Below are 27819 nucleotides of genomic sequence, written 5' to 3' on the forward strand. Positions count from 1 at the left end.
GTGTAGACAACTAGGTGGCTAAGAGTCCCCAATATGTTAGAAAGGTTTTATCAGGTAAATCAAAGCCTGTAGAATGCTTTCTGCACACAAAGGTAGCAACCTTTAATTTAGCCCTTCCTTCCGCTACACCATAGACCACTCCTCTAAAATTCTCATAATCTTCTAATGGACTTTACTTGTATTCTTTTATTTCAATTTATAAGTAACAAAACTAACAAAAAGAAAAAGAGAGAAAGCCTGATTGCATGGAGTGCAGAGGGGCAGAGCTGCAAACGATTCTCGTGAGTGACCAATTATCATATAGGTGGCTACAAAAAAATGTAAATAAAGTCAAGATTAAAACACAAAACTGAGTTTGAATCACCCTTGCCACACAAACAGATAAAGAACTAAGAGTAAAACATTACTACATACTTTAGCTATTAGAAAAACAGTGCAGAGTAGCCCCCTAAAGCAGTACATACTGGTACACTAGGTTAGTATAAACCATGTTCCAAATGAATCTTGATGCTTGAGGTGGAAATACTCATTAGTTACATGTAGGAGCACACAGGCCAAAAAGTGATTTGCTTTAATGGCAAAAGTGGGAGCACCAACTATTATGTACAACATCACAGAAGCATTGAGTTTAAAGTCAGATATATTATATACTTAAATACATTTCTGGGTCTGAAGCCCAACAAGCTCTGAGGCAATGTTTTGACCAAACCTTACACTCAATTAAAATAGAAATGTAAGATCAGGATCCAGGGGGCTAGCATAATAGTGTGGTTAAGAGCACAAGGTTGGCTGTCACACCGACCTGAGCTAAAATCCCAAATCAACACATTACTGTGTGACCTTGAACAAGTCATTTAAATTAAACCTCGACTTTCTCATTTGTAAAATGGAGATAATGATTCACACTGTTATTACAAAATTTAAACAAGGTGCTTCATGTAAAGCATTCAGCCTCATACCTGGCACAGAGGAAATAAGCAATAATAATAAGCTAGCTGTAAAATTAGCATGATTACTGCCTTTCAACCTCAAGGAAAGCTGAGTTTCCTGGCAGCCAGACAAAAGTTCTAATCATTATAAAAAAAGACATTCACATATACTCATATAAAGATAGTTTTTCATTTCTTTCACATTACAGGAACTTCCCCCCTCCTTAGTAAAGAATACTTCAGACTAATAATGTACAACTATATACAGGAAAGGCTTCAATGCAGACATTCTTCATTAGGAAGGACAATTTTCATGATCTAACCAGTTTCGGGGAGTTAATAGTTGGTACTGTTAGGAGAAAGAGAGAAAGAGAAGCATAAAAAGTCTTCAACCCACACACCACTGTTCAATAGAGAAAAACAACAGTTGACTATTTGCATTGTTTCATAATTGAGTTAGAAAATGAAGAAGAAAGCAATCAGGTGAAATATTTTAACTCATACACAGCTGTTAGTAAGGTTAGAGTGACCAAACTCACCAAAAAAGATCAAGAGCCTGGTTGGGGTTGCTCAGTAGTTGAGCATCAACACATGAACCAAGAGGTCAACGATTCAATTCCTGATTTGGACACATGCCCAGGTTGAGGGCAACCCACTAGGGGACATGCAAAAGGCAAGAGGATGTTTCTCTCTCATAGATGTTTCTGTCTCTATCCTTCTCCCTTCCTCTCTCTCTAAAAATCAATAAAAACATATTTTTTTTAAAAAAGATCAAAAAAAGGTGAAAAATCAGTTATTCCCGGAGTTTAAGTAACACCTGCGCACTCTACCCTTTTAAGATCATGGCTCAAATTTCCCAACTGCAACTTTTTCCATTCTTCCAAATATGCCACTAGCTTGAATGTACCTTTAATTTGTACTATCTCCTTAACTAAGTACATTACTCTGGTTAAGGACAAAAATAAAATCTTGTGCATTATTATTTTTCTAGAATTCAAGAGAAAATATTACTACTTCACTTACTTACGGAATATATATTAAAAATACTGAGAGGTCATTTGCGGGGGGGCGGTGAGAGGAGTTCCTCATGAAAATAAATCAGTCATAGGAAAACTGTTCAAGGACAACCAAAACCAAATTTCAAAAAAAAATGCAATTTTTAAATTTTGAGTTAGGAGCAGGCTTTAATGGGTTGTGAGGTACAGAACTAAATTCTCAAAGAAAAAAGATACATAAGTGAATTAAAGGCTTCTGCAGGGAGTACACACTGCTTCCAACCCATCAGATGTACAAAAATTCTTAATAAAAAAAACCAGAGAATAAATTCTCTGTATCAATATTGGGAAATTTAACAACAGAAAGAAAATAAAGTATTTCATAGGCATTTTCAAGCATTTAAAGATATCTTCCTGTATTACAGATATTACTACAAAATGAAAGAAGAGACTGGTTAGATGGTCTAATTAACAACTCGGCAGTGAAAGAATAATGACATGGCCAAAAGACGCTCTGTCACCTAGAGATAATGGACAGTTTCTGTTTACTGTTTAAGAACCCAGAAGAATCTCCTCCTGCTTTTAAATGCAAATTACCAATCTCAGAAGCACATTCTGCTCTATTCCTTTATCTGAAAATTACTGCAATGTGATCCTGTTCCAGAGAGGACCCCATTCAGGCAGGAAAATGGAATTAGGACAACCACACACTCAATAAGTGTGTTGAGATCATGGTCACATACAATGAGCTGTCACCCTCACACGTGGTTTTTTCAGTGGAGGGACCACTATCTGTGATCAAAATTCTATTTGAAGAAGGAAAACTTAGTTTTGAGGACTATCAGGTTTTTAAAGTTTATATAGACATTTTAATATGTGCATATACACTAGCCTCACAGCAATTTAAAAACTGGACATCCCTTGGTTTTCAAATAACGACACAAGCTATTTAATGGAAACTTTTTTTAAAGGCAGAATTTCAGTAATAATGGTATGCTTTGCTATTTAGTTGTACATTATATGGTAAAACAAACAAACAAAAAAATACCACAATGCAAGGAAGGTGAGCACCTCAGACTCTGCACTTCTCTTCCCTGTTAAAATTCCCGAGAACAGTGGATGCTGACTTGGAGACATACTGCAATTTAATGTACCAGGTGGTCAAGGTTAAAAAGAACACGTTTACACCAGAAAAACTCAAGGAATAAACAAACCATAATAAAGGGATTCATCCCATTGTTAAAGGTTATAGTTTTCTGCCAAAACCACACTTGATTTACGAAATTTTATTCGATGTCAGGTAAATATAAACAAAGAGTAAAGAATGCTAGACAAGTTATAGCCTCATAAAAGGTTAACTTACCTCTAGTCTTTCCAAGTTATATATTAATAAAGAACTTTAGTGTTTTGCAAAACCTCTTTTCTAGCTAAGGCAAGTCACATCCAAATGAGTGAATTTTTTTTTTTTTTTTTTTTTTTTTGGTGATACTGGTTTATCCCACCCCCTAGCACCCAAGGCAGACCTCAATTTTCCTTCCCCCACAGGTCACCCGGCAACCAGGCACAGAAGCTATTGAAAATGCACTTCCAATCTCTGAAACGTCAGTGAATGTTTAAGGAGGAGGAAAAGGATTGTATTGAGTTTAGAAAAGCTATTTAAATGTTTTGCCGAATGCCTGCGATTAGTACATGTCAACCTAATGGCATAGCATGACATTAGCCGCCCCCTCCTTTCTTCCACCCACCCAGAACCATAGCAATGAATGCAGCAGAGCACTGAAGACCAGAGAGCCGGAAGAGTATCATGCACAGAAAATAGGAAGCCTGCGTTTTTTATACGGGAAAAGGCAAGTGATGGCAGTCTTGTGCTTTTAAAGAACCTAGAAGCGCTTGCTAGTTCAACCCATCCCCCAATCCATGCCACCCTTTCAACTTTGTAATTAAAAGAGAGGAGAAATTCCGGTCAACTCGCCTTGGGGGTTGGTCTGAGGGTTGAGGACTCAAGCAGGGAGGAGGATGGAGAGAGAGAAAGAGCAAGCCAATGAAAGATACCAAAATTTCCCACCTTTCTTAAATTCTTCCAGCATAGCGTCCAACTTGGTGTCATTGAAAACAAAGTGCAAGGGGTGGTTATAAAATTTAGTGATGGTTTTCAGGGGAGTACAGTCATCTGGATCCACGAAGGCCAAGTCTTTAACAAAGAGGAGGTCCACAATGTTGGAGCGCTCTCCCTCGAACACGGGGATGCGCGTGTAGCCGCTCTCCATGATCTCCGACATGGTGTTGAAGTCCAGAATGGCTTCCCCGGTGATCATGAAGCAGTCCCGGAGGGGAGTCATCACGTCCTCCACCGTCTTGGTGCGCAGCTCCAGCGCCCCTTGGATGATGTTCAGCTCCTCCTTCACGAGGTCGTTGTAGGGGTCTGTGACCCGCAGCATCTCCAGCAGCTTTTCCCGGTTGTAGACGGTGCCTATCTCCTGGCCCAGGACGCAGTCCAGCAACTTGCTGACTGGGTAAGAAGCGGGGAAGGTCATCATCATGAAAAACTTGGTGAGGAAGATGGTGTTGGCTCCCACGGCCAGGCCGTGCCGGGAGCAAATGGCCTGGGGCACGATCTCCCCGAAGATGACGATCCCGATGGTGGAGACCACCACGGCCACCAGGCCCGAGCCGGCGATGTCGTCGAGCAGGATGGTGAGCGTGGTGTTGACCAGCACGTTGCCCAGCAGCAGCGAGCACAGCAGGTAGTTGCCCTGCCGGCGCACGGGCTCGATGCGCTTGGCGTAATTCTTCTCCTTCTCGGTGCCGCAGTTCTGCACGATGCGCAGCTCCATCGGGTCCAGGGCCATGAGCCCCAGGTTGAGGCCGCTAAACATGCCCGACAGGCACAGGAGCAACGAAATAAAGATCACCTGCAGCCAGAAGGGCAGCAGGAACTTCTTCTCCTCGCCCACGATCATTTTGGTGTCCTCGCCGTCGTGGTAAATCCAGGTGGTCTCAGCCCACGGGGGCGGCGGAAGCCCGGCCACCCCGGAGCCGCCCTTGCCCCCGACGGTGCCACCCGCGGACCCCGGGCCGCCCGTGCCCAGTGCCGGCGTGGACAGCGATGTGCACAGGTAGTAGGACTTGCTCTTCTCCATCTTCCGCAGCGGTTTTATTTCTATCTCAATGATGCCCGAGGTCCGGCGGTTGAGAATGATGTGGGGCAAGATGATGATATCTGACGTGCGGATGCCGCAGCGCTGGGGGCCGCTGTCCGGCTCCGGTGGCGCGGGGCCCCCCAGCCCGCGCTCGCCGGGGCTGTGGCGCCGCCGCTCGTGCTCGGTGAAGGCGATGCGGGACCACGTCTCGTTGTTGATGTTCTGCCCATACACCCGCAGCTTGACCCGAGTCCGCTCGCTCACCCGCAGCGCCCCCCCTTCCATGAACGACACGTCGTTCGTGTCCTCCAGCCGTAACCCGATGATCACCGTCTCTTCGTTCTCGCCCGCCGCGGCGCAGCCTCCCGCGCCGCAGCAGCAGCTCAGCAGCAGCAGCGGCAGCAGCCGTTCCGCCGCCGCCTGCAGTACCCCCCGGCCGCGGGCGCTGAGGCTGCGGCGCGCCGCCATCTTCCTAGTGGGCAGTGCGGCGGCTGCCTGCCCGCCCGCCATCTTTACTTCGGGTTCACAAGAGCCACAGCCAATCATAGGGTGGCTGCTGTAGCTGCGGCTTCATCCTTCCCACCCGGCGGCGCGAGTGCAGGCACCGGCCCCTGAACCAGACTGCAAGGGAGCGTCTGCACCCAGTGCTCAGCAGTCCGCCTCCCTGACTGACACTGGCCCGGCCTGGGCCGGCTGAGGAACCTGCAGGCTCGCTGGTGGGGGGAGAGGGAGGAGACAGCGCCAGGCGCTGCCACGAGAGGCAGGCTGACCAGCCACTCAGGAGCGGGCGCCCGCCCTCCCAGCCAGGGGGCTGGAATGGGGGCGTGGCCGCGAGCCGCGCCGCGGGCCAATGGCAAGGCAAGGGGCGGGGAGTTGAGGGCCACGGTGCTCAGCACGCCAAGTTTCCTACTGAAAGGCGCGTGACTCTTGTGTATGTGCGAGGGGAGGAGGTGTGGCCGGCCGGCCCCGAGAGCCAGTCACAGAAGAGAGCTGTCTGAGAGGGGCGGGGCCTCCCGTCCCACTGCCAATGAAAAGGGGCGGTCCGCGGGTTCGCGGTTCCCTGAGGAGCCTCAGTAGTAGAACGCGGTACTTGGTTTAACTCGGTTCGACTGAAGTGAGGCGCGAGGCGGCTGGTTACTCGCTGCACCGGGTGAGAGCGCCCCAGTGCTCGGTGCCGGTGAAGAGAGGGCTGCGCCTTCCTGCCCCAGGAGCCCACTAGGCACGGCTTAAGGTGCACTTTAGCCTAGAATGAAGCCGGGGCACCGGCCGCGTCCCCCTCCTCTAGTCTTGCACGCCGCTCCATCCGAGACTGGCGGCGGCCGGGTGGCCCCAGCACCGCACTGACCAGCTCTTCGGGAGCCTTTCGCTTCTCCCCTAAACGACGCGCGCACTCTGCAGCTCGCGGTCAGGTGCCGCCACCTGCCGGCGGCCTGGGTGCTCTGCAACGCTTTCCATGTGTGCCCCAAACCGGAGGGTGTGCAACGCGTGGGGCTAAAGTTGAGCAATTTCCCCATCTTCCAAATAATCTACTGATAGTCTTGCTGAAAGTATATATTCCATGGACCCCCACTTACTGAAAGGGAAGGACCCAGGAGTCTATTTCTAACAGGCACCAGGCAAGTCTGGGAAATGGGAGGGAGCAGACACATGAAGGCTCTATTTTTTTATGTTGTTTTTTTTGAAATTGATTTTAAAGAGGGAGGAGGAGGAGGAGAAGGAAAAGAGAGAGAGAGAGAGAGAGAGAGAGAGAGAGAGAGAGAGAGAGAGAGAGAGATGTAAGGGGACCAAACATGAAACCAGAGCATGTGCCCTGACGGGACTGAGCCACACCTGCCAGGACTGAAGGCACATTCTTAATGCACTGACCACACCGTACTAGGTTCAACATCGCTCAGCAGAAAAAAATCCTGAAGACCTAGCTCCCTGGGATTCCCAAGCCCACTGCGTCTGGAGGAGATATGGTAGCAGAGTAATTGACAATTGATCTTTTTCTTGCAATTTTAACATCTAAAAAATAATTGTTTCCTTCCTTTTTTTTAAATTCTGCAAGCACATTTTCTTCCCTTTTTGTAAACCAGTCAAACATTTTATCAACTTCTGGGAGGGATGACTGCAGCGGCCTTCTAACTGGTCTCTCCTCTTCTACACCTGCCCCTTACCTTCTCAACCCAGCATTCAGTGGTCGTGTTAAATCAGATACTGTTTGCTCCCTTGTCTGCAATTCTCCTACGGATTTCCCATCTTGTAGGAGTAAAAGCCACAGTACCTACATTTTCTGACAAGGCTCTAAGGATCTGCTGCCTCCTTTTACTCCTCTGACCTTATCACTTGCTGCTCCAGCAAATCCTCCTGGCAGTTTCTCATTCTCTCTGGGATGCTCCCCTGGGAGCCTGTGCACTTGCTGTTGTTTCCTGTGCCTGGGACTCTCTCCTCCCAGATGTCAGCATAGCCCCTCGGTTCACCTCCTTTAAGACTACTCAAAGGCCACTTTTTCTTTTTTCTTTTTCTTTTTTTTTTTTTTTTTTTGAGGATATGTTTGTTTTTGTAAATTGATTTTTAGAGAGAGAGAAACATCGATGTGAGAGAGAAACATCTATCAGTTGCCTCCCATACATGCCCCAACATGGGATCCAACCCTCAACCTGGGTATGTGTCCTGACCAGGAATCGAACCCAAGACCCTTCGGTGCATGGGATGATGCTCCAACCAACCACACCAGCCAGGGCCAAAGGCCACCTTTTTTTAAACTTGTAAACAAACACTCCCTGTACTCCATCTCTGTTTTATTTTCCTTAATTTAGTTTATTATGTCTTCTTTCACTAGAACTTGAGCTTCCTGAGGGCAAGGATTTTGTCTGTTTTGTTCACTGTCATATTATCAGGGCCCATGACAATGGTAGATGTTCGAAACAATATATGTAGACTGTTAAATGAAAGAGCCTGGCTAGTTTGGCTCAGTTAGTTGAGCATCATCCCATGCACCAGGAGGTCACGGGTTCGATATCCGGTCAGGGCACATGCCCGGGTTGCTGATTCCATACACAGTAGGGGTTGGAGCAGGAGGTAACCGATGGATGTTTCTATCTCTCCCTCTCACTTCCTCTCTCTGAAATCAATTTTAAAAACATGTAATTTTATTTTTTTGTTAATCCTCACCCAAGGGTATTTTTTCCATTGATTTTTAGAGAGAGTGGAAAGGAGGAGAGAGGGGGAAAGAGAGAGAAATGTTGATGTGAGAGAGATACTTCCATTGGTTGCCTCCCAACAGGGGCCAGGGATCGAACCTGCAACCCAGGTGCATGCCCTTGACTAGGAATCTAACGCACAACCTTTTGGTACATGAGCCAATGCCCTAACTACTGAACACACCGGACAGGGCAAAAATATACATATTTTTTTAAAGAAATAAATTAATTTTTATTCTGATTATTTCAAGTAATGTCCCAATTCTAGCTTCCAGACCTTCAGCTTCTGGTGCTGCTTCCCTACCCCTATTTCTCATACTACTATATTGAAAAATATGTTCATATTTTTAAAAAATGTATTCACAGCCCGGCTGGCATGGCTCAGTGGTTGCATGTTGACATATGACCCAGGAGGTTACAGTTCAATTCCCAGTCAGGGCACATGCCTGGATTGCGGGCTCGATCCCCAGTGGCGGGCATGTAGGAGGCAGCCCATCAGTGATTCTCTTTCATCACTGATGTTTCTATCTCTCTCCATCTCCCTTCCTCTCTGAAATCAATAAAAATATATTTTTAAATGGATTCACAGACTTGGCATGCATTTATAAAAATAACATTATTGAAGGTTAGAAGGGAAAAGTGGAGTTTTTTAGGAATATCTGACAAAGGTTAAGGATAGATATGTTTCTTCGAAGTCAGCTGATTGAAAATGAAACTTTTAACTTCATAAAAAGTGTGAGTACAAGTGTGTTTAAGGGAGCTGAGAGGGAAGATGATTAAAAGCTTTCAAATGCTGAATGCACACTTTTGGGATGAGTATGGAGAACGGGGTGGGGGAGAGTTTGCCAAACCTACAGACATTTCCTGTGCATTTCAGAGAACCCTAGGATAGTCAGGAAACTGGCATCCAGCAATTGAGAAGCAAGTTAAAAATTCAGGACTCCATCGCAAATTTAGGACCAAAAAAATGTCCTGGATTTCCCAGCAAGTTAGAAATTCAGGACATTTTACAATATAATTTACAATGTAAAATAAACCGAATTCAAACCATATAGGGGATTGCTGAGTAATGTTTATACTGGGTAGGGGGATCGTATTGGTCATGTACAGCCAAGTAATTTTTCCTTAGCAAAGGGGATCTGCCTTCAAGTTTGGAGGCTTTTTAGCTGAAGGAGTTACCCTTTCTTCAGCGAGGGGCTGCTGCTGCAGGCTTATGGTGACTTCCAGGGGCTTCCAATCTATCCATCTGGATGAACGGAGGACAAGGGCAACACTTTCTTCTAGGGATCACTTTTTCAATCTGGAAGAAAAAATACACAATAAAAACCTGAATTCTGCGCATATTTCGCCTCCAAAAGACCTATAGAAGGTCCAAGATTGCTAAAATGATTGCTGCGGATATCTAATTGTAGGTAGGTTCTGACTTTGACCCTAAACAAGTCATGTAGGTAAAGCCAGAACCTCCTAGCAAACACCTTCCCCAACATCCTCTCTAGTTCTCTCTCCCCTCTCTCTGGCCAGAATCCTTCACTGGATACGAAAGGGAAGAGTGGCTGTTCATGGATAAGCTCCCAGGTCCACAGTCAGGGGTCCGGGAAGGCATGGCATCCAGACCTAAAAGCCTTTAGCTGGCTGCTAAAGATTGCAAGTAAAACACCAAATGGCTCTATCCGCATTTGTTTTTCATCATAAAGCTCTGATTTTATAAAGAAGCGACCCCCCCCCCCCCCCCCGGAAATCACCTAGTTGTGGGAAAATAGTCAAAGTTATTGCTTCAACGATGACGTTGTAATTGCACCAAAGCACAAGGTCCTCTGAGGAAAACGGGAATTGGGCAAATGCTGGAGTTACCCGAACATTCCCTGGACTCAAATCTGTTCCCCTGAAGCAACAGTGACAAACATAAAACAATCCACAATGCCATTTCCCTTCTCTTGAGGACTTTTCAGGCTTGTTTTGGGCTTTCCTGTTTCCCTCCTTTTCTAGATATTTGCTAGAAATAGTCACTGGGGAAGGAAGAGGGGGAAAACATCAACAACGTGGATTTGACAGAATTAAGAGAAAAGCTCTCTCTCCTGAGAAAGGCCCAAGCTCCTCAAGAATCTGGAGTCTGGAGGCTCAGGTGGGTGTGAGGGAGCCACCCTGCCAATGGCAGGTTGCCCGTTGCCACTTCTGGCTCTGCCACCTCTTTCCACTCTCCCAGGACACGTGGCAGCACCTCATGCCCCAGGAAGCCTGCTCATCCTGAACCTCCCACTGGCCAGCCCCCAAAAGGTCTCCTGTACCCTGCCCAGTGCACTGTTCCCCACCTCCTTCCTCACTGCCCCCTTGACCTTCTGAGATAGCAGAGAAAATGTTCTGCTGCTACAAGTGCACTGCTTGCCCTGCTCTAGGACACCTATCTTCCTGGTGCAATGCCCTGCAACTTCGGGATTTTCTAGAATCTTTTAGGATGTGCTTTTCACTGCAGTTCCATCCCAGTTCCAATCTCCAGCTCAGCCCTGGACAAAGGTGTAAGAAAGGTCCTGAGCTCGATTATCCTTATCATTATGATTAAAGCACTCAACCCAGGATGTGATTTTAGGGAAAGATTTCACTTACATAGCCATCTTTAATGTTGAGAGTGGCAGAGCCAGAAGTGGTCATGGGCAAGCTGCCATTGGCAGGATGGCTCCCTCACACCCACCATGTAAATATTACCCATTCAATAATCTAAACTTAAAAACACATATGAGGCCCTGGCTGGCGTGGCTCAGTTGGTTGAGCATTGTCCCATGTACCAAGAGGTCACCTGTTCAGTTCCTGGTCAGGGGACATGCCTGAGTTGCAGGCTCAATCCCCAGTAGGGGGCATGCAGGAGGCAGTCAATTGATGTCTCTCTCTCGTCAATGTTTCTCTCTCTCTCTCTCCCTTCCTCTCTCTCTAAAAATCAATAAAAAACATTTTAAAAACCACATACGGGGAGTGAGGAAGAAGTTGAAGATAAGGGAGACTCTGGCAGGAGGATGGGAACTAGAAATGGGACCACAGGGGAAAGAACAGATATGAATGGCCAATTCTGAGCCCTCCCATACGACTCAGACTTGCATGGGTCTGATACCACAGCTTTAAGTTATAATTAGGACTCCAGTCATAAAATGCCAGTTTCCCAATACCAGCTGACTTCATTTCCCTGGTCTTTTTTTCTACATCCTCTGAAGCTGAAGCAAAAATTCTACTCCAGTATGAAGTCAAACTCCCCAGGATAGATAAACAGTATGTCAGACCTCAGTGGGAAAAAAATCTATTTTTAGTTCCTCTAAGATACCTATTTGCTTGTTTTCTTTTAAACATCACTAACCTGAAGATTTAACTTATTTCTCCCCATTTATTACTACACACCTCAATTCTCTGCTTCCTCTTTAAATTTTAAGTAAAGTTTGTATCTTATTTCTCACCCTATTTTTTGTCCTTTATTCATTCATTCAATCATTTAATTAATATGTATTATATGATAGGTACTATATATCAACTAATTCATTATATCTAATAAGTTTCAAGCACTATACTAAGGCATGGTAGAGCTATAGCTTTGAATCAGAGGTTGCCCCCAAAATGTACCTGTAAGGAGATTAGGAAACGTACTAAATAACTCCATAATACAGGATAAAAGATCAGATGTCTTTAAAAAAGTACAAATGAAGTGGAGGAATTGAAAGTTTAGGTTTTTGAGTTCCTTGACGAATATGCAGATGTAAGAGCTATTCGAAGAAGGGTATCTTAGTCTACTTGAGCTTCCATAACAAAATATCATAGGCTAGGTGGCTTACACAGCAGAAATGTATCTTCTCACGGTTCTGGAGGCCAGAAGTCCCAGATCCAGGTCCTGCAGGGTCTGCTCCTGGTGAGAGCTCTCTTCCTGGCTCACAGACAGGGCCTTTCCTCTGAATGTGAGTGTGGAGAGTATAAGCTCTCTGGTGTTTCTTCTTATAAAAACACTAATCCACCCTTATGACCTCATCTAACCTAATTACTTTCTCAGAGGCCCTATCCCCAACTACAGTCGCACTGGGGTTAGACTTCAACATATGAGTGGAGAGGGGGGCAGAAATATTCAATCCATGACAAAGGGATTGAGAGAGAAGAAAGGGGAAAAGGCATTCTGATGAAAAGAAGGGTGAGGTTGGAAAGTGAGCAGCATTTCTGGAACACCATGTGGTTGAACTTGGTCCTATATACCCCCTGAAGAAGAATAGCAAGAATAATGTTGGAAAGTTGGTTGGTGTTGGTGGGTGGTGGTTTGAATGCCAAGTTTAGGAGTTTAGATCTCATTCTGTAGGCACTAAGGAACTATAAAACTTCTAAGTAGAAGAGCTCTATTATAGGGAGATTAACTGACAGACACCAGTGCAGTGATGCTGGAGTCCTGCCATTTAGGGATTTAGGAAACTCCTGCCATGGTTTACAAAGCACTTTCTCATATATTATCTTAGACTGGCCTTCACAATTAGGACTAAAGGATACACCACTTCTCAAGACACATGTAGGACAAAGGAACAGAGATAACTCTCCTGCCAAAGAAAACCAAGAGGGGACACCATACCCTATGTCCAGGAAGTCCACACCTGAGTCATAGCTACTAACACTGGTCTGTTCAGCAATCATGAATCTTAGATTGAACATAGGTTTCTCAGACTCCTAATCATAGGTCAGACTTCCTGATATATTTTTTTAATTAAAAATTTTTTGAGATATAATAAACATACATAAAAGTGCATAAAACATGTATATACTAATATACAGAAGCCTAAGCGACCGGCGACTGGCCAACCTGCCGGTAGCTATGATGCACAATGACCACCAGGGGGCAGACACTCAACGCAGGAGCTGCCAAGCTGCGGTAACTTGGCAGCTGCGGTTCTCGGGTGACACACCTGGAACCAGGGAGGAGGGAGCCAGATTCCGGGGACCCAGGACCCCTCAGGGGATGTTGGAGACCCGGTTTCAGCCCAATCCCTGCAGGCCAGGCCAAGGGACCACACCAGTGCACGAATCCGTGCACCGGGCCACTAGTGTATATAATAAAAAAAACTCACCATATAATTTATCACCTAAAACAAAGCCCATTTGAGAGTGAAAAAAGTGTACTATTAATACTTAACCTAGTTTATGCCTTAAACTGGGACAGTCCCAGGCAAAGATTAGGTTCACTTTATAGTAATTTACAATGATAAAGAAACCACCCCCTAATCAAGCAAACCCCTATTTATCACTTTCAGATCACACCCCTCTCCTCCACCTTAGATATAACCATTATCCTTACTGTTATACTATTTCCCTTTTTATTTCTATATTTTTTTAAATTTAGGAATTCCAGTAACAAGAGCAAGGACAGCCCTAGCCAGTTTGGCTCAGTGGATAGAGCATCCCAGTTTCAATTCCCTTGGTTGCAGGCTCCTCCCCAGCCCAGGCCCTGGTTGGGGTGTGTGAAGGAGGCAACCAATCAATGTGTCTCTCTCACATCGATGTTTCTGTCTTTCCCTCTCTTTTCCACATTCCCTAAAAATCAATGGAAAAATACCCTCAGGTGAGGATTAACAAAAAAAAAGAAGAGCAAGGACAAACCCTATAATACAATAGCGAGGAGTCAGAAGACCTAGTTCTAGTCTTGATTCTAACACTCACTGTCCTCCCATCATGCACGTCACTTAAATAGCCTCAGCCTTGGTTTTTTCTTCTGGAAAGTCAAAAAACACACAGCACTGTGAGGGAGATGTGAGGAAGTTATTTTCAGCAAAGAAACAACCTGGGACATTGGTTTGGCTCATATCACAATGACTCTTCCTCATTCCCACCAGAAATTACCATTTTTAAAGGATTGCATCCACTTCATGGATTCTGTTATTATTTAAAAGCAAAAATAAGCCCTAACCGGTTTGGCTCAGTGGATAGAGCGTCGGCTTGGGGACTGAAGGGTCCCAGGTTCGATTCCGGTCAAGGGCATGTACCTTGGTTGCAGGCACATCCCCAGTGGGGAGTGTGCAGGAGGCGGCTGAATTGATGTTTCTCTCTCATCGATGTTTCTAACTCTCTATCCCTCTCCCTTCCTCTCTGTAAAAAATCAATAAAATATATTTTTTAAAAAATAAAAATTAAAAAAAAATAAAAGCAAAAATAAAAATACCTCCTTCACAATATTTGCCTAGTTCTATCCAACTGAAAGGAATAATAAGGTAATAAGAAAAAGACAATAAGGACAGTTAGTAAAAGATTTACTACTGAGCGGAGAAGCCACACAAGTCCTCCTGCCCTTGCTGTGCAAACCTTTCCTCTTTAGCAACTTGACCTTTTGAGGATTTGCTTTCCAGAGGAAACTCATTTAATATTCACAAAGAAACTTATGTGATGGAAGCTTGTTAACTCTGGGGACAGAAGATAAACTGTCCAGGCCACCTCACCTGACACAATTAGGCTCTGAGTTAATGTCAAATTACCATAAGCAGCCCAGCATCTTTGGTTCCCTCCTGCGAGCATTCCCTGCAAAGCTCCACGTGCCCTTCTTGGCTTCTGCTTGTAATGAATTAAATATATGTCAGAATCATAGAGTAAGCCATTGACCTGCCATCATTTGAACTATAAAGAAAGTATTTGTAAATCTGATTAAACTGTGCTAATTCTGATCCTAAAACAGGGCCACAAACTCAAAAGGTCAGAAAAGTCATCTGGGTGGGGATGGTGACAAATTGCCTAAAGGGACATGTCCTGCTTGAAGGGGAAGCCATTACTCACTCTGGCCATGACAGTTGTGGCAGAAATGCAGGGTCAGTGATGCCAGCATTTCCAGTTTTTCAAGAGAAGCCAGCAATTCATATTCTACGAGAAGCCTTCTGATTTATACATGTGGGCAACTAGTCCAAACAATTTTTAAAACTCTGTGACCTCTCCAGAACCTAGACCACATAAATCTGCTTCCTAGCCTGGAAGGGAACACCCGCATTTTACAAGAGGGAACGTGAACCCTCAAGTAGGGGAATGAGTTTCTTATGGGCGAGTGACCAGCTCAGCAGCAGAGCCCGGTCTAGGAAGAAGCCCTGCTTTCTGTCTCCTGCCTCCTTTTTCATTCCAAGAATGACAAGAAGGTTAGTGGCTTTAGGCCTAGTTTTCAAAGTTAGCAGACACCAGTCTGGCTTACCGTGCACCCAGATGTTGTTGATTTGATTCTCTCTGGCTTCTGGACAATGTAGATACAGCAATGGAGAAGCATAAGGGCAGAACACTTTTTGTTCCAAATGTATTTTCCTCTCACCTGGAGCCTACCACTGCCCAGTGGCTGTGCTACATGAAAGGAGAGGCGTGTTCACGTTGGGGAAGGGGATTGGGATGGTAGTCAGTCCAAGACAAGCAAGGCTCACTCAGCGGGGAGAAGATTAAGTACAAAACTTACGTTCACATAACACTCCCATTAACCTCAGTGGGAGGCGTGCTTACAGGAATCGCAGGATCAGCAGTTGAAAAGAGACTGGAATGACGCATAAAGCTCAAGTCATAGGTGACTGTCAGGATTTTTAATTGCAGCTTCCTATTTGCAAAAGACTAGATTTTTATAATCTAGTGTGTTTTCCCTCTACTGACTCTTGGGCAGGGTCTACAAAAGAAGCCTTGTTTTCACCCAAATTGTGGTGTGTGGTTGAAGAAACTTGGCAAATCACAGAAGTTAGGACAGATGCCAACAAAGTTTAGAAAATATGCTTAACTATTTTTGTCCCATTGCCCCACAGGGTTCATAATATTCCATTGTTAGTGATCCTTGCCTAGGACAGTGCCTGAGACATTCAAGGAGGTATTTAATTAATATTCAGTGAGAAAATGAAATAGTGGATGGATAAGTTCACAATCTTTGTCAGATGAGTTTAGTCAACCTCCCAGCCTAATAAAGCAGAATTACTGACTATTTTGGCTGCTTCCTTGGAGCCATTCAAGGAAAGGCCAAGAATCAACCAGAGGAGCAGGTTCTGCTACTGACTTGGCAAAGAGCCATGCCCTTTTCAGCTATGCATGGCTGGAGGTGCTGGAGGTGGGAATGGGGGTCCTGTTCAGGCCACTGCTGGGCCTATTCATGTAGATAAGCTGAAAAGTCTCTGCAGGTTTCCATGACTTTTAAATAAACCCTCCCTCTGTGATAAGGAAGCACTGAAAATACTATTTTGATACAATAATCAATTAAGAGAAAATTTGCTCCTTAAACCCTTTAAATCCAATATCTTTGGAAAGGGCTTATGCCTAGGAAAGAATTGACCCCTGTTTCTGTATCTCCTATGTTAGTAAATATGTTAAACAGATTGCAAAAGGTTAAGAAGTGTGTAATCTAGGTGGTGGGTAAATTCCTTTTGGTTTTTTAATTCTCACCAGAGGACATGCTTAGATAGAGGAAGGAGAGAGAGAGAGAGGAAAAAAAATAATCAATCGGCTTCAGTACGTGCTCCGACCAGGGACCGAACCCGAAACCTAGGTATGTGCCCTGACCACCAGAATCGAACCAGCAACCTTTCAATGCACAGGACGACACCCCAACCAACTGAGCCACTCCAAGTGGGCTCATTACAGTTCTTTAAGCTCTTCTGTATATTTGAAAACTGTCCAAATAAAATGTTGGGGGGAAAGTTGCCTGTTGTCGAAAGAGCTACATGCAGCTTCCTAAACCATGATCGGGCAGCAAGAGGCATCAATCACACACTGATAGCAACCATCTAGAGCTAAATGAGCAATAGCATAAACCATGTGCCATGCACTCTTTCAAAGAACTTCATACAAATGAGGAAATAAAGGCATAGGGATGTGAAATAATTTTCTCAAGGCCAAAATGCTAAGTGGCAGAGTTGAAAGGAAAAAGGAACTTTAAAGGCTTCAAATTTTTGCTCTTAATCAGCACTCCATACTGCCTCTCATTCTTTTCATTTTAAAAAATATATATTTTTATTGATTTAAGAGAAGGAGGGAGAGAGAGATAGAAACATCAATGATGAGAGAGAATCAGCAATTGGCTGCCTCCTGCACGCCCCACACTGGGGATTGAGCCTGCAACCCAGGCAAGTACCCTGACCGAGAATCAAACCGTGACCTGGTTCATAGGTCGACGCTCAACCACTGAGCCACGCCGGACCGGCTGCCTCTCATTCTTGAAGGAGAGGTATGCTCTTTTATAAGGATTGCACATTCCTAGTTGTCTCTTTCACCTATTTTAAATATTTAACTATTTATGCCAGTTTTCTGAGTAAAACGCATATTTTAATTTTGTATTGTCTAATACATGTCTTTTCTAGGTTATAAGTCAAATACAATTCTTAAGATGTATATTTTGTTGGAACATAATGTATAAAACATGTTATTCTTAGGAAAAGGACAACGTTGAATCTCTATTTTCCAGCCCAATCTTATCACTCGATGTCTTCTGGGGGTAACTGAGAGTTCAGAATGACAAGTAAATGGCTAATGCCTCCTTCCCCTAAATTCGGAAGAGTCTAATAAGCCAAATTACCAGGACACTCTTTCTTTTCATTTCCCCTCTAGCAGGACCACCTTGTGCTCATGGATAGTGAAGGATGCTTAATCCCAGCTGTACCATCCTAACTAACACACATTGTGCCTGGGGAAATATTGAACTATAAAACCAAGAAAGAACTGCTTAGAATCAAGGTCACAGAGACAAATAGGGCTTAAAAGATATCATCCAGTACTTCCCTTGGTCAGTAGTAGTAAGTCAGGGTCTAAGGCCGAACACACTTAGTAATTTGAGAATTTCTCCATTTTTAACAGCTGTCCCTGTAGAATCCATCCCAAAATTTTACAAAGTCTGAAAGTTCTCATGTCCCTAATAAAAAGCTCTTGGGACATGCCAGCTTCCCCTGGGGTCTGTGCACTGAGCTCAGAGCAACAGGTTGAAATGTTCTTATTAAAACTCTTCTCCGCTTGAAGTTGTCATTAAAAATGAACTATGAGCTCCTGGTGGCAGGGATCATGGCTTAAACGATCCCTGGCTTGTCATCTTTCTGTGTCCTCTGACAAAGTCTTCAAATACAACTAGCCTTCAATTTATTTAACCATTCTTGAAGCTTTCCTATTTTCTAATAGTGTAATCAGCCTTGAAATATTCCTCAATCTCCTTTAACTATGGAAACTAGAACTAAATCTAATACTTTCCTAAGGTACTTTGTAAAGGAAAAGAAAACCCACCAATCACCTAGCTCTTCTTTTAAAAATTATCAAACTCTTTTCCTAATCTAGTTAGGATTTACTATAGTCAGTATGTTGTCACACATTAGGGTGAACTGAGATCAAAGAAATGTATCGTTCATTTGTTTTCTTCATTCAACTGCCAATTTTTTAAAAGTGTTTGCTTTAAAAGACCATTTAACCCACGAGCACTGCTACCAAACCTGATTTGGCAATCTTTTGGCATGATTAGCCCAATTTCAGTAGGAGCTTTGTTTAATGAGCAAATAAGCTGAAAAGTCCAAAAGGTGCTCTGCAGGTCAGAAGGAATATGTTTTTCCTGAGACTCTCTGACAATTGTTATTTCTGGAGCCTGGCTTGCCCGTTGGCCAAACCTTAACACTGCTCAGTTCCACTTCTGACCACTAAGTGGCACCAGAACTTTGAATTACTTAAGATGGAGAAAAACTGCTTAACTAGTGTTTAGGTGATTTGCTGTGAACCCTTCGTTAACACTTTCTAAAAAGATTTCATTTGTTTTTACCAAATCTAGAATTTGGTGACTTTTTGCCATTGATTCTTCCTTATGGTCTTTGCTATGGGAAGAGCAGGTTAAAAGACATACGTAACTCATTCCTCAGCGTCCAGCCAACGTCTTCGCAGGAGCTTTTCTTTGTGCCTCAGCAGCCTCATCAGGGGAACAATCGGGCTTTGCATTGTCAGACTTTTCTGCAAGCTCGAATGGCTCTGTGATGTGATCCTGTAAAAAGGCAACCCAAAATGGAAGGACAAGTTAAAGGTGTTTTGATGGACCCAGACGCTAATATTTCCATTCGATTTACCTAAAAGGGAGATAAACTTTTACAATTGCTTGGGGTCCTGGAAATAGTATCAGTCATTCAGCTATAAAGGTGGCCGTCCTTCTCTGAAGATTTTGAACCAAGTTCTTACCACTTCCAAGGTGAACTTCATCCAAAGCTTCTTAAAGGCAGTCCCTGTTGGGCCAGGAGAGTTTATTTTGCTTTGTTTTGTGGGGTTCCCATTTGTATGTGCCTTTTAGCCTTTAGGACCTGAGATACTGCAATGCTGAAGCTTCTTCTCTAATCTCCAGAACCAGAACCATGTGCAAGATAAGAAGGCAAGTCCTACATACCGGGGCCATCACTAGCAATTGATGGTTTGCAGGTGCTGAGACTGCCAATAAGGGCCAGCAAGATCTCAGGGCAGAGTCAGTGGAGTTTTAAAAAGACAAAATGGCAATCTTTATTTTTCCTTCTTTCACCTCCAACACCAGCGCCAGTGGGGCCAGTGAAAAACCTGGCACAGAGGTTGAAAATCAAGAGCATGTACAAGCCACCTTAAGTAATGAAAATGAATTCATTAGCCCTGGCCGGTTTGGCCCAGTAGATAGAGCGTCAGCCTGTGGACTGAAGGGTCCCTGGTTCAAATCCGGTCAAGGGCACATGCCCAGGTTTCGGGCTTCATCCCCAGTGAGGGGAATGCAGGAGGCAGCCAATCGATGATTCTCTCTCATCATTGATGTTTCTATCTCTCTCTCCCTCTCCCTTCCTCTCTGAAATCAGTAAAAATATATATATTAAAAAAGAAAGAAAATGAATTCATTAAACATGTATTTACACTCTTACTATTTATTGTTGGTCACTGCAAACAGAAGGGTGGACACGACAGGCACAGACCTTACATTCATGAAGGGCAGTCTTTTGACCTACTCCCTTTACTGCAGTAACTACTGGTGGCCTTGCCTCAATGGCCCAGTTTCCACCTCTCTAAAATGAAGAGGTCTACCTGGATCTGGGCTCCCTTACCGCCAGACTAGCACCCAGCAGGGGTCTCCAAGCCAGGAAGAGGGCTGGCTATGCTGGTTGCTGCTGCCAGGCCTCACACCACTGTCTTTCCTCCTCTCAGGGCAGTGGACTTCCTGGTAGGAAGAGTTAGCCGCTCCTCTTTCTCACCCAGGAAAATGATTTCCCATCCTCTTCTTCACATTCCATGTCCTTTCTACCAGAGATAGTGATATTCCTATCACTTCCAAATACATGCTCCCAGCCCTAACTAAGGTCTCAAGACGCGAAGGGAATAAAAGGTGGGGCATCTTAGTAAGTGGTTCTTTTGAGCACCAATATCCTGTGACTCTATCAAAGTATAAGTATGGAGAGTTAATACAGCAGATTATGGCGAAGAATGTCAGCTCTAGAGTCAGACATGGGTTCAAATTCACCACTTTCTAGCTGTATGGCCCTGGATTACAAATTCATCTCTCTGAGCCTGAGTTTCTTCATGTGTAAAATGAGGATAATAACGGTTATTGTGAGGACTAAGTGACATGGTGCCTTGAACATATTAACTATTCAATAAAGATGAGGTCCTCTGGCCCGACCTGTGTGACTCAGTGGATTGAGCGTTGTCCCATGCACCAAGAGGTCACAGGCTGGATTCCTGGGCAGGGCACACGCCCAGGTTGCGGGCTCAATCCCAGTAGGGGGGGATGCAGGAGGAAGCTGATCTATGTTTCTCATCGATGTTTCTCTCTCTCTCTCTCTCTCTCTCTCTCTCCTTTCTTCTCTCTCCTTTCTTCTCTCTCTCTCTCTAAAGTCAATAAAAACATTTTCTTAAAGACTAGGTCCTCTGTATTATTACTACTGTTGTTTATGTTCATATATAACTACCACTACTATTAATTGAAACAAGACCATACATAACGTTAGTCCTATTGGTGTCATTTCAGATTCTGCAGTGTTTTAATAATGTAGTTCTTTTAATAGCAAAATACGCTTTGTCAGGATTAAGGAGGAGGGAGAAGAAAGGAGAAAAAAGTGGGGGGGGAGGACTCTTAAAAAGAGGCAGCAGCTTGCATGCCTCTCTGCTGCAGCAACTAATGGGAAGCTGTAAGCATGAGCCAAGTCCCTTGCGCCACCTGCCCGCACTGTGCTGGAGGGTTTATCATAAAGGTTTGCCATAAAAAAGATATGAGTGTCTTCCCCCAAGAGCACAAGGTTATTTTTCTAGGATACACCAGCTGCTTCATTCTTTAAATCTTCCTTCAGTGTCAATTATTCCCATTTCAAAAACTTGAAACTGCTCTAAAGACATTGGCACATGTGCAGGCTGAAAGAAAGAAGGCAGAATAGGAAGGAGATTGCTGGGATAAAAACCAGTCCAAATAGGAAGAATGTTACAAGCCGTATCTGAGGTCAAGGGCCCTCCTTTACGTAGCCCGCATGCACACTAGGAGGGACAGCAAAAACAGCTATGCTGGAAGGAAATGTTTTCTGTAGAAGCCAGAGTTCCCAGGAATGTTGTGGCTGGAGGAAAGACTCCCTTTGCTTGTAACTGTAATCTCCTGACAGCTTGTGTACGCCGGTATTCAGGAAACCAGGCTACGGGAGAGTTAGAATGTTGAAAACATTTCAAAATAAACACTGATTCCAATCAGCAAGGTTTTATAATCAATGAACTCCCAAGAATTTCAAAATAGTAAAGACACATTTGTGAAATACCCGATGGACTAAGTCAGAAGTCAAATTTCTCTACCTTCCAAAAAATCATTGTCTTAGAAAAAGGGAAGAGTAACAATAGCAGAGAGCTCAAGAGTTTAATAAAGCAAAGAAAGTAAATCACTCCTCAGCTCTACAGGTGTCTCCTGTGCTTACGTGGGCTGGATTCACGCTGGTAATCGTGGCCAAACAAGAACTTTTGGGGTTTTTGGCTCTGGGATTCTTGTCTCTTATGTTTGATTAAACTTTCTCAACTACAAATTTACCATTTCTTAGAGCGATCTCTAAATAAGCTTTACTATTTTTTTAAATATATTTTTTTTTATTGATTTTAGATAGGAAGGGAAAGGGAGAGACAGAAACAGCAATGATGAGAGAAAATCATTGATCAGCTGCCTCCTGCATGCTCCACACTGGGAATCAAGCCCGCAACCCCAGTTTAATAAATAAAACTTTAAAAAATGTTTAGGTTTAGGAAATATGCTAAATAAAATTAGAATACTAAGTTCTATACATACCATGCTCCCAATCTTATTATATACACAGAGAAAAAAAACACGTAAAAGGATATATATTAAAATGGTAAAGAGGTTATTGCTGGCTATATGATTAGTAGTAACATGGTCTTTTACTTTTTGTATTTTCCCAACATTTTAACAATATTCACTTATTATTTTATAATAAGAAAAATGTTAACATTATTAAAGTAAGAACTTTTGATTTCATAGTCAGACGGACCACACACACATGACAGTAAAGGAATAAACCACAATGATGAGAACATAAGGGGATTAAGGGGCATCAGTGCTGGGACAGTTTTCAAAGCGTTTTCCACATTATTTATCCCGTTTAATTTCCACAAAAGCCCTATCAGCAGATTGTAAATTATCTACATTTTACAGTTTAGAAGACGACTCAAGGAAATTAATTTTCCAAGGCCATGCCACTTTTGAGAGGCAGAAGAGAAATGGAACCTAAACCTCCTGACCTAATCCACATGTTCCCACATCACAAAGCCTCACCCTGGCGGTGAGCAGAATGGAGCTCTGTATATGAACACGTATCTGCCTTAAAACAAAACATAACAAAACAAAAAGACACCTACCCCAGAAAACTGTGTGTCCTGCTTTCTCCTGGCAATTCAAGGCTATCAGAGACGTCACTGAAATATAGCTTCCCATCATGCTGAAACAGCAGAATTCGTCCAAACAAGGTTAAGATTACATTAATCCCAGATAGCAAAGAAAGGAATGAAGGGATAAAATCCATTTTAAAAACAAATGCAGAGGGCGGGGGGCGGGGGGGGGGGGGGGATGGAAGTGCTTGAGCCGACCCTGTGTGAACAAAAGGATCAAAGTTTTGCCATCCTGAAGCTGTCTTTTTGGGATATTGATTTTAAGCTGTTTATTAAGAAACAAGACTCAGAAGGACACTTTGACCTCCCTGCTTTCCTGCCCAAGAGATTCAGACAGAGAAACCTACCAGGAGCAGACAGGACAGGAAAATTCTTGCTAGACAACTCAGAAACAATGGAACACAGTGGGTATCTAGCTAACAGGCACCTGCCTGAAGCCTTGTTTACGACACTTGGTTCAAATCAGGCTAAAGTGGCATTCTAAGTTTTCCTTCCTGAAACAGTTTTCTCTGTCTGAATCTTTTCTTCGGCAGGAAAGCAGGGAGGTCAAAGGTTCTTTCCGAGTCTTGTTTCTTATTAAACACCTTAAAAATCAATATCCCAAAAGCAACTTCTGAATGGCTAAACTGGTTCCCTTCACATGCCTATGTGAGTCCTCCATTCGCAGGTATTAAAAACCTGATGTTCTCCTGTTAATCTGTCTCTGTTAATTTGATGATTAGCCCAGCCTGGAAGAACTTAGAACAGTGGTTCTCAACCTGTGGGTTGCGACTCCTTTGGCGGTCGAACGACCCTTTCACAGGGTTCGCCTAAATACATCCTGCATATCAGATATTTACATTACGATTCATCACAGTAGCAACATTACAGTTATGAAGTAGCAACAAAAATAATTTTATGGTTGGGTCACAACATGAGGAACTGTATTTAAAGGGCCAGAAGGTTGAGAACCACTGACTTAGAAGGTGGGAGGAAAAGTATAAATATTTTTTTAGCGAAGTGCCAAGATTTCTTTTTCAGTCCCCTACCTGACAGGGAGGGCAAGAGTGTCCCTCTCCTGAATAAGGATACTCAGGTCACCTAGATTTTGAGCCAAATTGAAACAAATGCAGCTCAAGGTTGTATAACTATCAGAAGAAGTCAATAGTATTCATAAACTCGTTTCCTTTAAAAAGTATACAACTTTTTGTAATGCTAGCATGTACTTTTATAACAACATGTTTTTCTCAATATTGTGCTTAAATCTCAGGCACATGAGTTAGCAGTCATTTTGAGATTTTATTTGGCTAATTTCAACAGTATGGAGGTCTGGATCCTACAATAATCTTTCCTCCTCTCTTCCCCAAGCTCAACTATATTCCCAAGATAAGGGAGGTGAACAGAGTGTTTAAAATATCAGTAAACTTTCAGCAAACAATGAGTGCAGGAAAAAAATTTCAGGCATGTTTCTTATTTGTTTCTGCCCTGATGTTTACCAGGCAAAAAATAACCTGGGGCCAGATGTCTCCATTTCTTATCCCACCTGTAAACAGAGGAAGTTCCTTCAGGAAGTTTACTAAGATTGTCACTTGGGCATGACTTGACAGAAAAAAAGAGAAGCACAGAATTCTGTAATTTGCTATGAAAATAATATTAAAGATAACAGGTCAGTGTGCATTGTCTGGGCAGACTCAGTGGTCTTGCTGGTCTCTTAGGCTCATTGGTTGATGGTTAAGTGAAAGTAAGTTCTCTCTTGGGCTAGTGTGTTCTGGGCCAGACCAGCTCCTCCTCTACATTAAGTCAGGCCAGGTTTAGTTTATCGCCCTGAGAGTCAGTTCAGCAAAAACTGTCACAAATGGTGACATTTGTGTGTTCGATAGAAAATGGGCTACATTCATAACGGTAAGGAGAGACCTACATCATAACTCTCATTTCTGGTCCCAGCCTCTCCCCACTTCTCTATGCAGCCATGAACAAAAGTCACCTTGGGTGCCTGGAAGCCATATTTTTCCAAGTGATATTCAATATACTTTTTCGCCACTTCTACCTAAGAAAAGAAAAATATAGGTTTGATAATTAGCATTTTTTAAATACACTGGTTCCCACCCCTCCCCCTCAAAATTTCCTTTTACTAATGGAATATACTTCCCCCTGACTATTTTGGATAAGGATACAAGGCTTCTCTGGGCACATAGGATATGCTCCAGCCTGGGACAACTCAATGGGGCATTTCCTGCTCAATACCTGGTTTTTGCTTGAATAAGCTCTTCATTCATTAACAAAATCTTGCAGGACGGATGGCAGAAGAAAAGACCAGACTCCACTGGGTCATCATGATATTCATATACTAGATCAAACCTCTGACTCTCACCCGGCTAGTGTGGCTCAGTGGTAAAGCGTCGACCCATGAACTAGGTGATCATGGTTCAATTCCTGGTCAAAGCACATGCCTGGGTTGCAGCTCAATCCCCAGTGTGGGGTGTGCAGGGGGCAGCTGACCAATGATTCTCTCTCTCATCATTGATGTTTCTCTTTCTCCCTTCTTCTCTGAAATCAATAAAAATATATTTTTTAAAAAACACACAAAAAAACTCTGTTCTTCCAGAAGAGCCCCTAATAGCCAAAGTCCTCAGCTCCCAGAACAGAAAGCATGAGTGGCACAAATAAGCATTGCCATTTAGCTGTCTTATTAAAACCTTGAAGAGTCACATAGAAAAAAACTTTATCTCAAAAGAATGCTTTTGATGATAATTTTTTCCTCCAAATCATTGTCTCGCCTGATCTTCTCTCATGTCAATTCCAGTAACGTGTCCTTTCTCATAAATCATTTAAGCACATAGCAAATCTCTGCCACTTTCACTAGCCAGGTCCAAAATCCATCAGTTTTGATGGATGACCAGAACACAGCCATAATACCTGGGAAATAGAAAGTACATACATACATATTTTTTCCCCTTTAGAAACTAAAAGATGTGGAGCCACTAAATCTTATAAATCCTCCCTCCCTCTTTTCTTCCTTCCATCATTCATTCAACTTCAATTTAGGTATTTAATCTCCCCCACTAAACTGGAAGCACCATGAAGGCTGAGACTCTTTTTTACTATTGTATTGTTGGGCACTGTGCCAGGTACTAAGACAAATAAACCATCTAAAATATTTGTTGAATAAATACATTTAGGCATTAGCTAAGCATCTAATGCAGATCCAGAACTGTGCTAGTTATTGAAGAAAAAATGTAGGCTGAGATCTGTCCCCTAGATGTATTTAACTGGGGTGGTAAACCATGAGCAAATGAAATGTTTTCTATGATTTATAGACAAATTGAGTGGCACAGGCAGTCAGTCCTACAGTGATTTGGGGAAGGTGGTGCTCAAGGATTGGAGGAAGCTTCACAAAGTAGGTAGGACATCAGTGAAGTACTGCATGGGCAGGATTTGGAAGGTAGAAAGGAGAGGGGAGGCATTCCAGATTGATAACTGCATGCTGGCAGGCAGAAGTCATCCTGGCAGTTCTGATAGCAGGAGGAAGGGAAAGGTCTGGCTAGAGTAGTATAGTGTGTCAGAGGGAACCAAGCTTGGTTAGGAAGGGAGAGCCAAAATACTGGACAGTCTTGAATGTCAGCTCCAAGAAGTGTGACTGTATCCTGTGAGTAAAAGGGGGAGTGGGGGAGTCACTGGAAATTCTCAAACAGCAGTAAGATGATCAGTGCTGTAATGGTCAGTTCTATGATAGACACGGCAGGCAGGATGGATTGGAGGAGATGGATTACTTCTCTAGAGACCAGCATAATTATTTTTTGAGAAAGCTGTTGTCTGGCATCTCCATGGGGGCAGAACAGGGCACTCTACCTCAGGGCTACTTCCTCATGTGCATTCTGCAGGGCTGTCCAGATGTGCTTGGGGACCCACCTGGCTGCAGTGACACAGGCCTTGGGCTGGAGGTCTGCGGATTTCTTTAGCACCTGCCTGTAGCAGGTCTGACCCAAGGGCTAAGGGTGGGGTGAGTTGGGGAGAGAGAAGAAATATTGAAACTGGTGTGTGCACACCACCACCCCACTCCACCCATCCAGGCCTAGCCAGCCTTTGCTCCCCCAAAGCTCTAAGCCCAAACTCTGCCCTGCCCTAGTCCTGGGGTTAGGGTTAGGGTTAGGGCTAGGGCTAGGGCCAGGCCTAGGGCTCCCACTCAGCCCAGGCTCTACCTCTGATCATTCCCTACTGCTCTCAGCTGCAAGTCCTTCCAGAACCTGGCTGGAGTGGTGGTGGTTGGAGGTTGGGGGAGGGGGAGGATGGGGGCATTGCCTGGATGGGGAAATGGTGGCTGAAAGAAGAGGGTGTAGAAGGGGTGCACTGCGATAAAAAGGTGGGTTAAAAGGCAGGTGGTAGGCCCGAGAGTTAGTGGGGGTGGTGGAGGAAGGGTCAGAGGAAGGGACTGGGGGCCTGGGCCAGGAGGCAAGGGGCGGCACACTCACTGTCTCCTTGGTCTCCGGACTCCGGGACTCGAATTCCCCGAAGCCAGCTCCAGAGACTGACCCCACCCATTGCAGGGGAGGCAGGCTTGAGCCCAGGGCGCTTCCAAGCCAGCATCCAGCCTCTGCCGGCCGCCAGCCCTGGACGGCTTGTGGCCTGACGCTCCAGGGCAGTCTCGCTCTGCGCTCTGGCCCTGCTGGCCCAGTGTCATCTTGGTTGTCTTTAGCCTTTCCAACCACAGAGGTTATTATTATTATTAATTTCTATATTCCTTTATTGCTCACTG

At 44.0% G+C, this 27819-nt stretch overlaps 2 protein-coding genes across 7 annotated transcripts in view; both read right to left on the bottom strand.

The window, feature by feature from the left end:
* The window catches only part of CNNM2 (cyclin and CBS domain divalent metal cation transport mediator 2), a 95431-nt gene extending 89688 nt beyond the window's left edge, over nucleotides 1-5743 (bottom strand). For 5 of the 6 annotated variants that reach the window (XR_011473546.1, XR_011473547.1, XM_070432364.1 and 2 more), the window contains exon 1: nucleotides 3990-5743. Coding sequence is in view for 4 of the 6 variants with exons in the window: in XM_070432364.1 (XP_070288465.1) it covers nucleotides 3990-5610 (1621 nt within the window). In the remaining 2 variants the exon portion in view is untranslated. Of the gene's footprint in view, nucleotides 1-264; nucleotides 1279-3989 lie in introns of those variants that run through there. The other variant, XM_070432366.1, reaches the window with a different exon arrangement.
* Nucleotides 5744-8196: 2453 nt separating this feature from the next.
* Nucleotides 8197-27744, bottom strand: AS3MT (arsenite methyltransferase). The gene is made up of 6 exons (XM_070433242.1): nucleotides 27536-27744; nucleotides 25438-25477; nucleotides 25051-25113; nucleotides 23058-23137; nucleotides 19068-19197; nucleotides 8197-9549 (listed from the first exon to the last, which is right to left on the bottom strand). Exons 1-5 carry the CDS (start codon nucleotides 27742-27744, stop codon nucleotides 19068-19070), a joined length of 522 nt encoding a protein of 173 aa, XP_070289343.1. The 3' UTR covers nucleotides 8197-9549.
* Between the last annotated feature and the right edge of the window lie 75 nt (nucleotides 27745-27819).

This window comes from Myotis yumanensis, unplaced genomic scaffold, assembly GCF_028538775.1.
Source record: "Myotis yumanensis isolate MYYU_CA2020_CCGP unplaced genomic scaffold, mMyoYum1.0.hap1 SCAF_13, whole genome shotgun sequence".
NCBI lineage: Eukaryota > Metazoa > Chordata > Mammalia > Chiroptera > Vespertilionidae > Myotis > Myotis yumanensis.

What these genes read in the sequence shown, in the direction of transcription:
- AS3MT (XM_070433242.1), bottom strand. Translation starts at nt 27,744, where the DNA reads ATGACACTGGGCCAGCAGGGCCAGAGCGCAGAGCGAGACTGCCCTGGA. An exon ending in GTCCGGAGACCAAGGAGACA is followed by an intron (nt 25,478 to 27,535) that starts GTGAGTGTGCCG and finishes ATGATCACCTAG; the next exon opens with TTCATGGGTCGACGCTTTAC. An exon ending in AGGACACACAGTTTTCTGGG is followed by an intron (nt 19,198 to 23,057) that starts GTAGGTGTCTTT and finishes GCCTTTTTACAG; the next exon opens with GATCACATCACAGAGCCATT.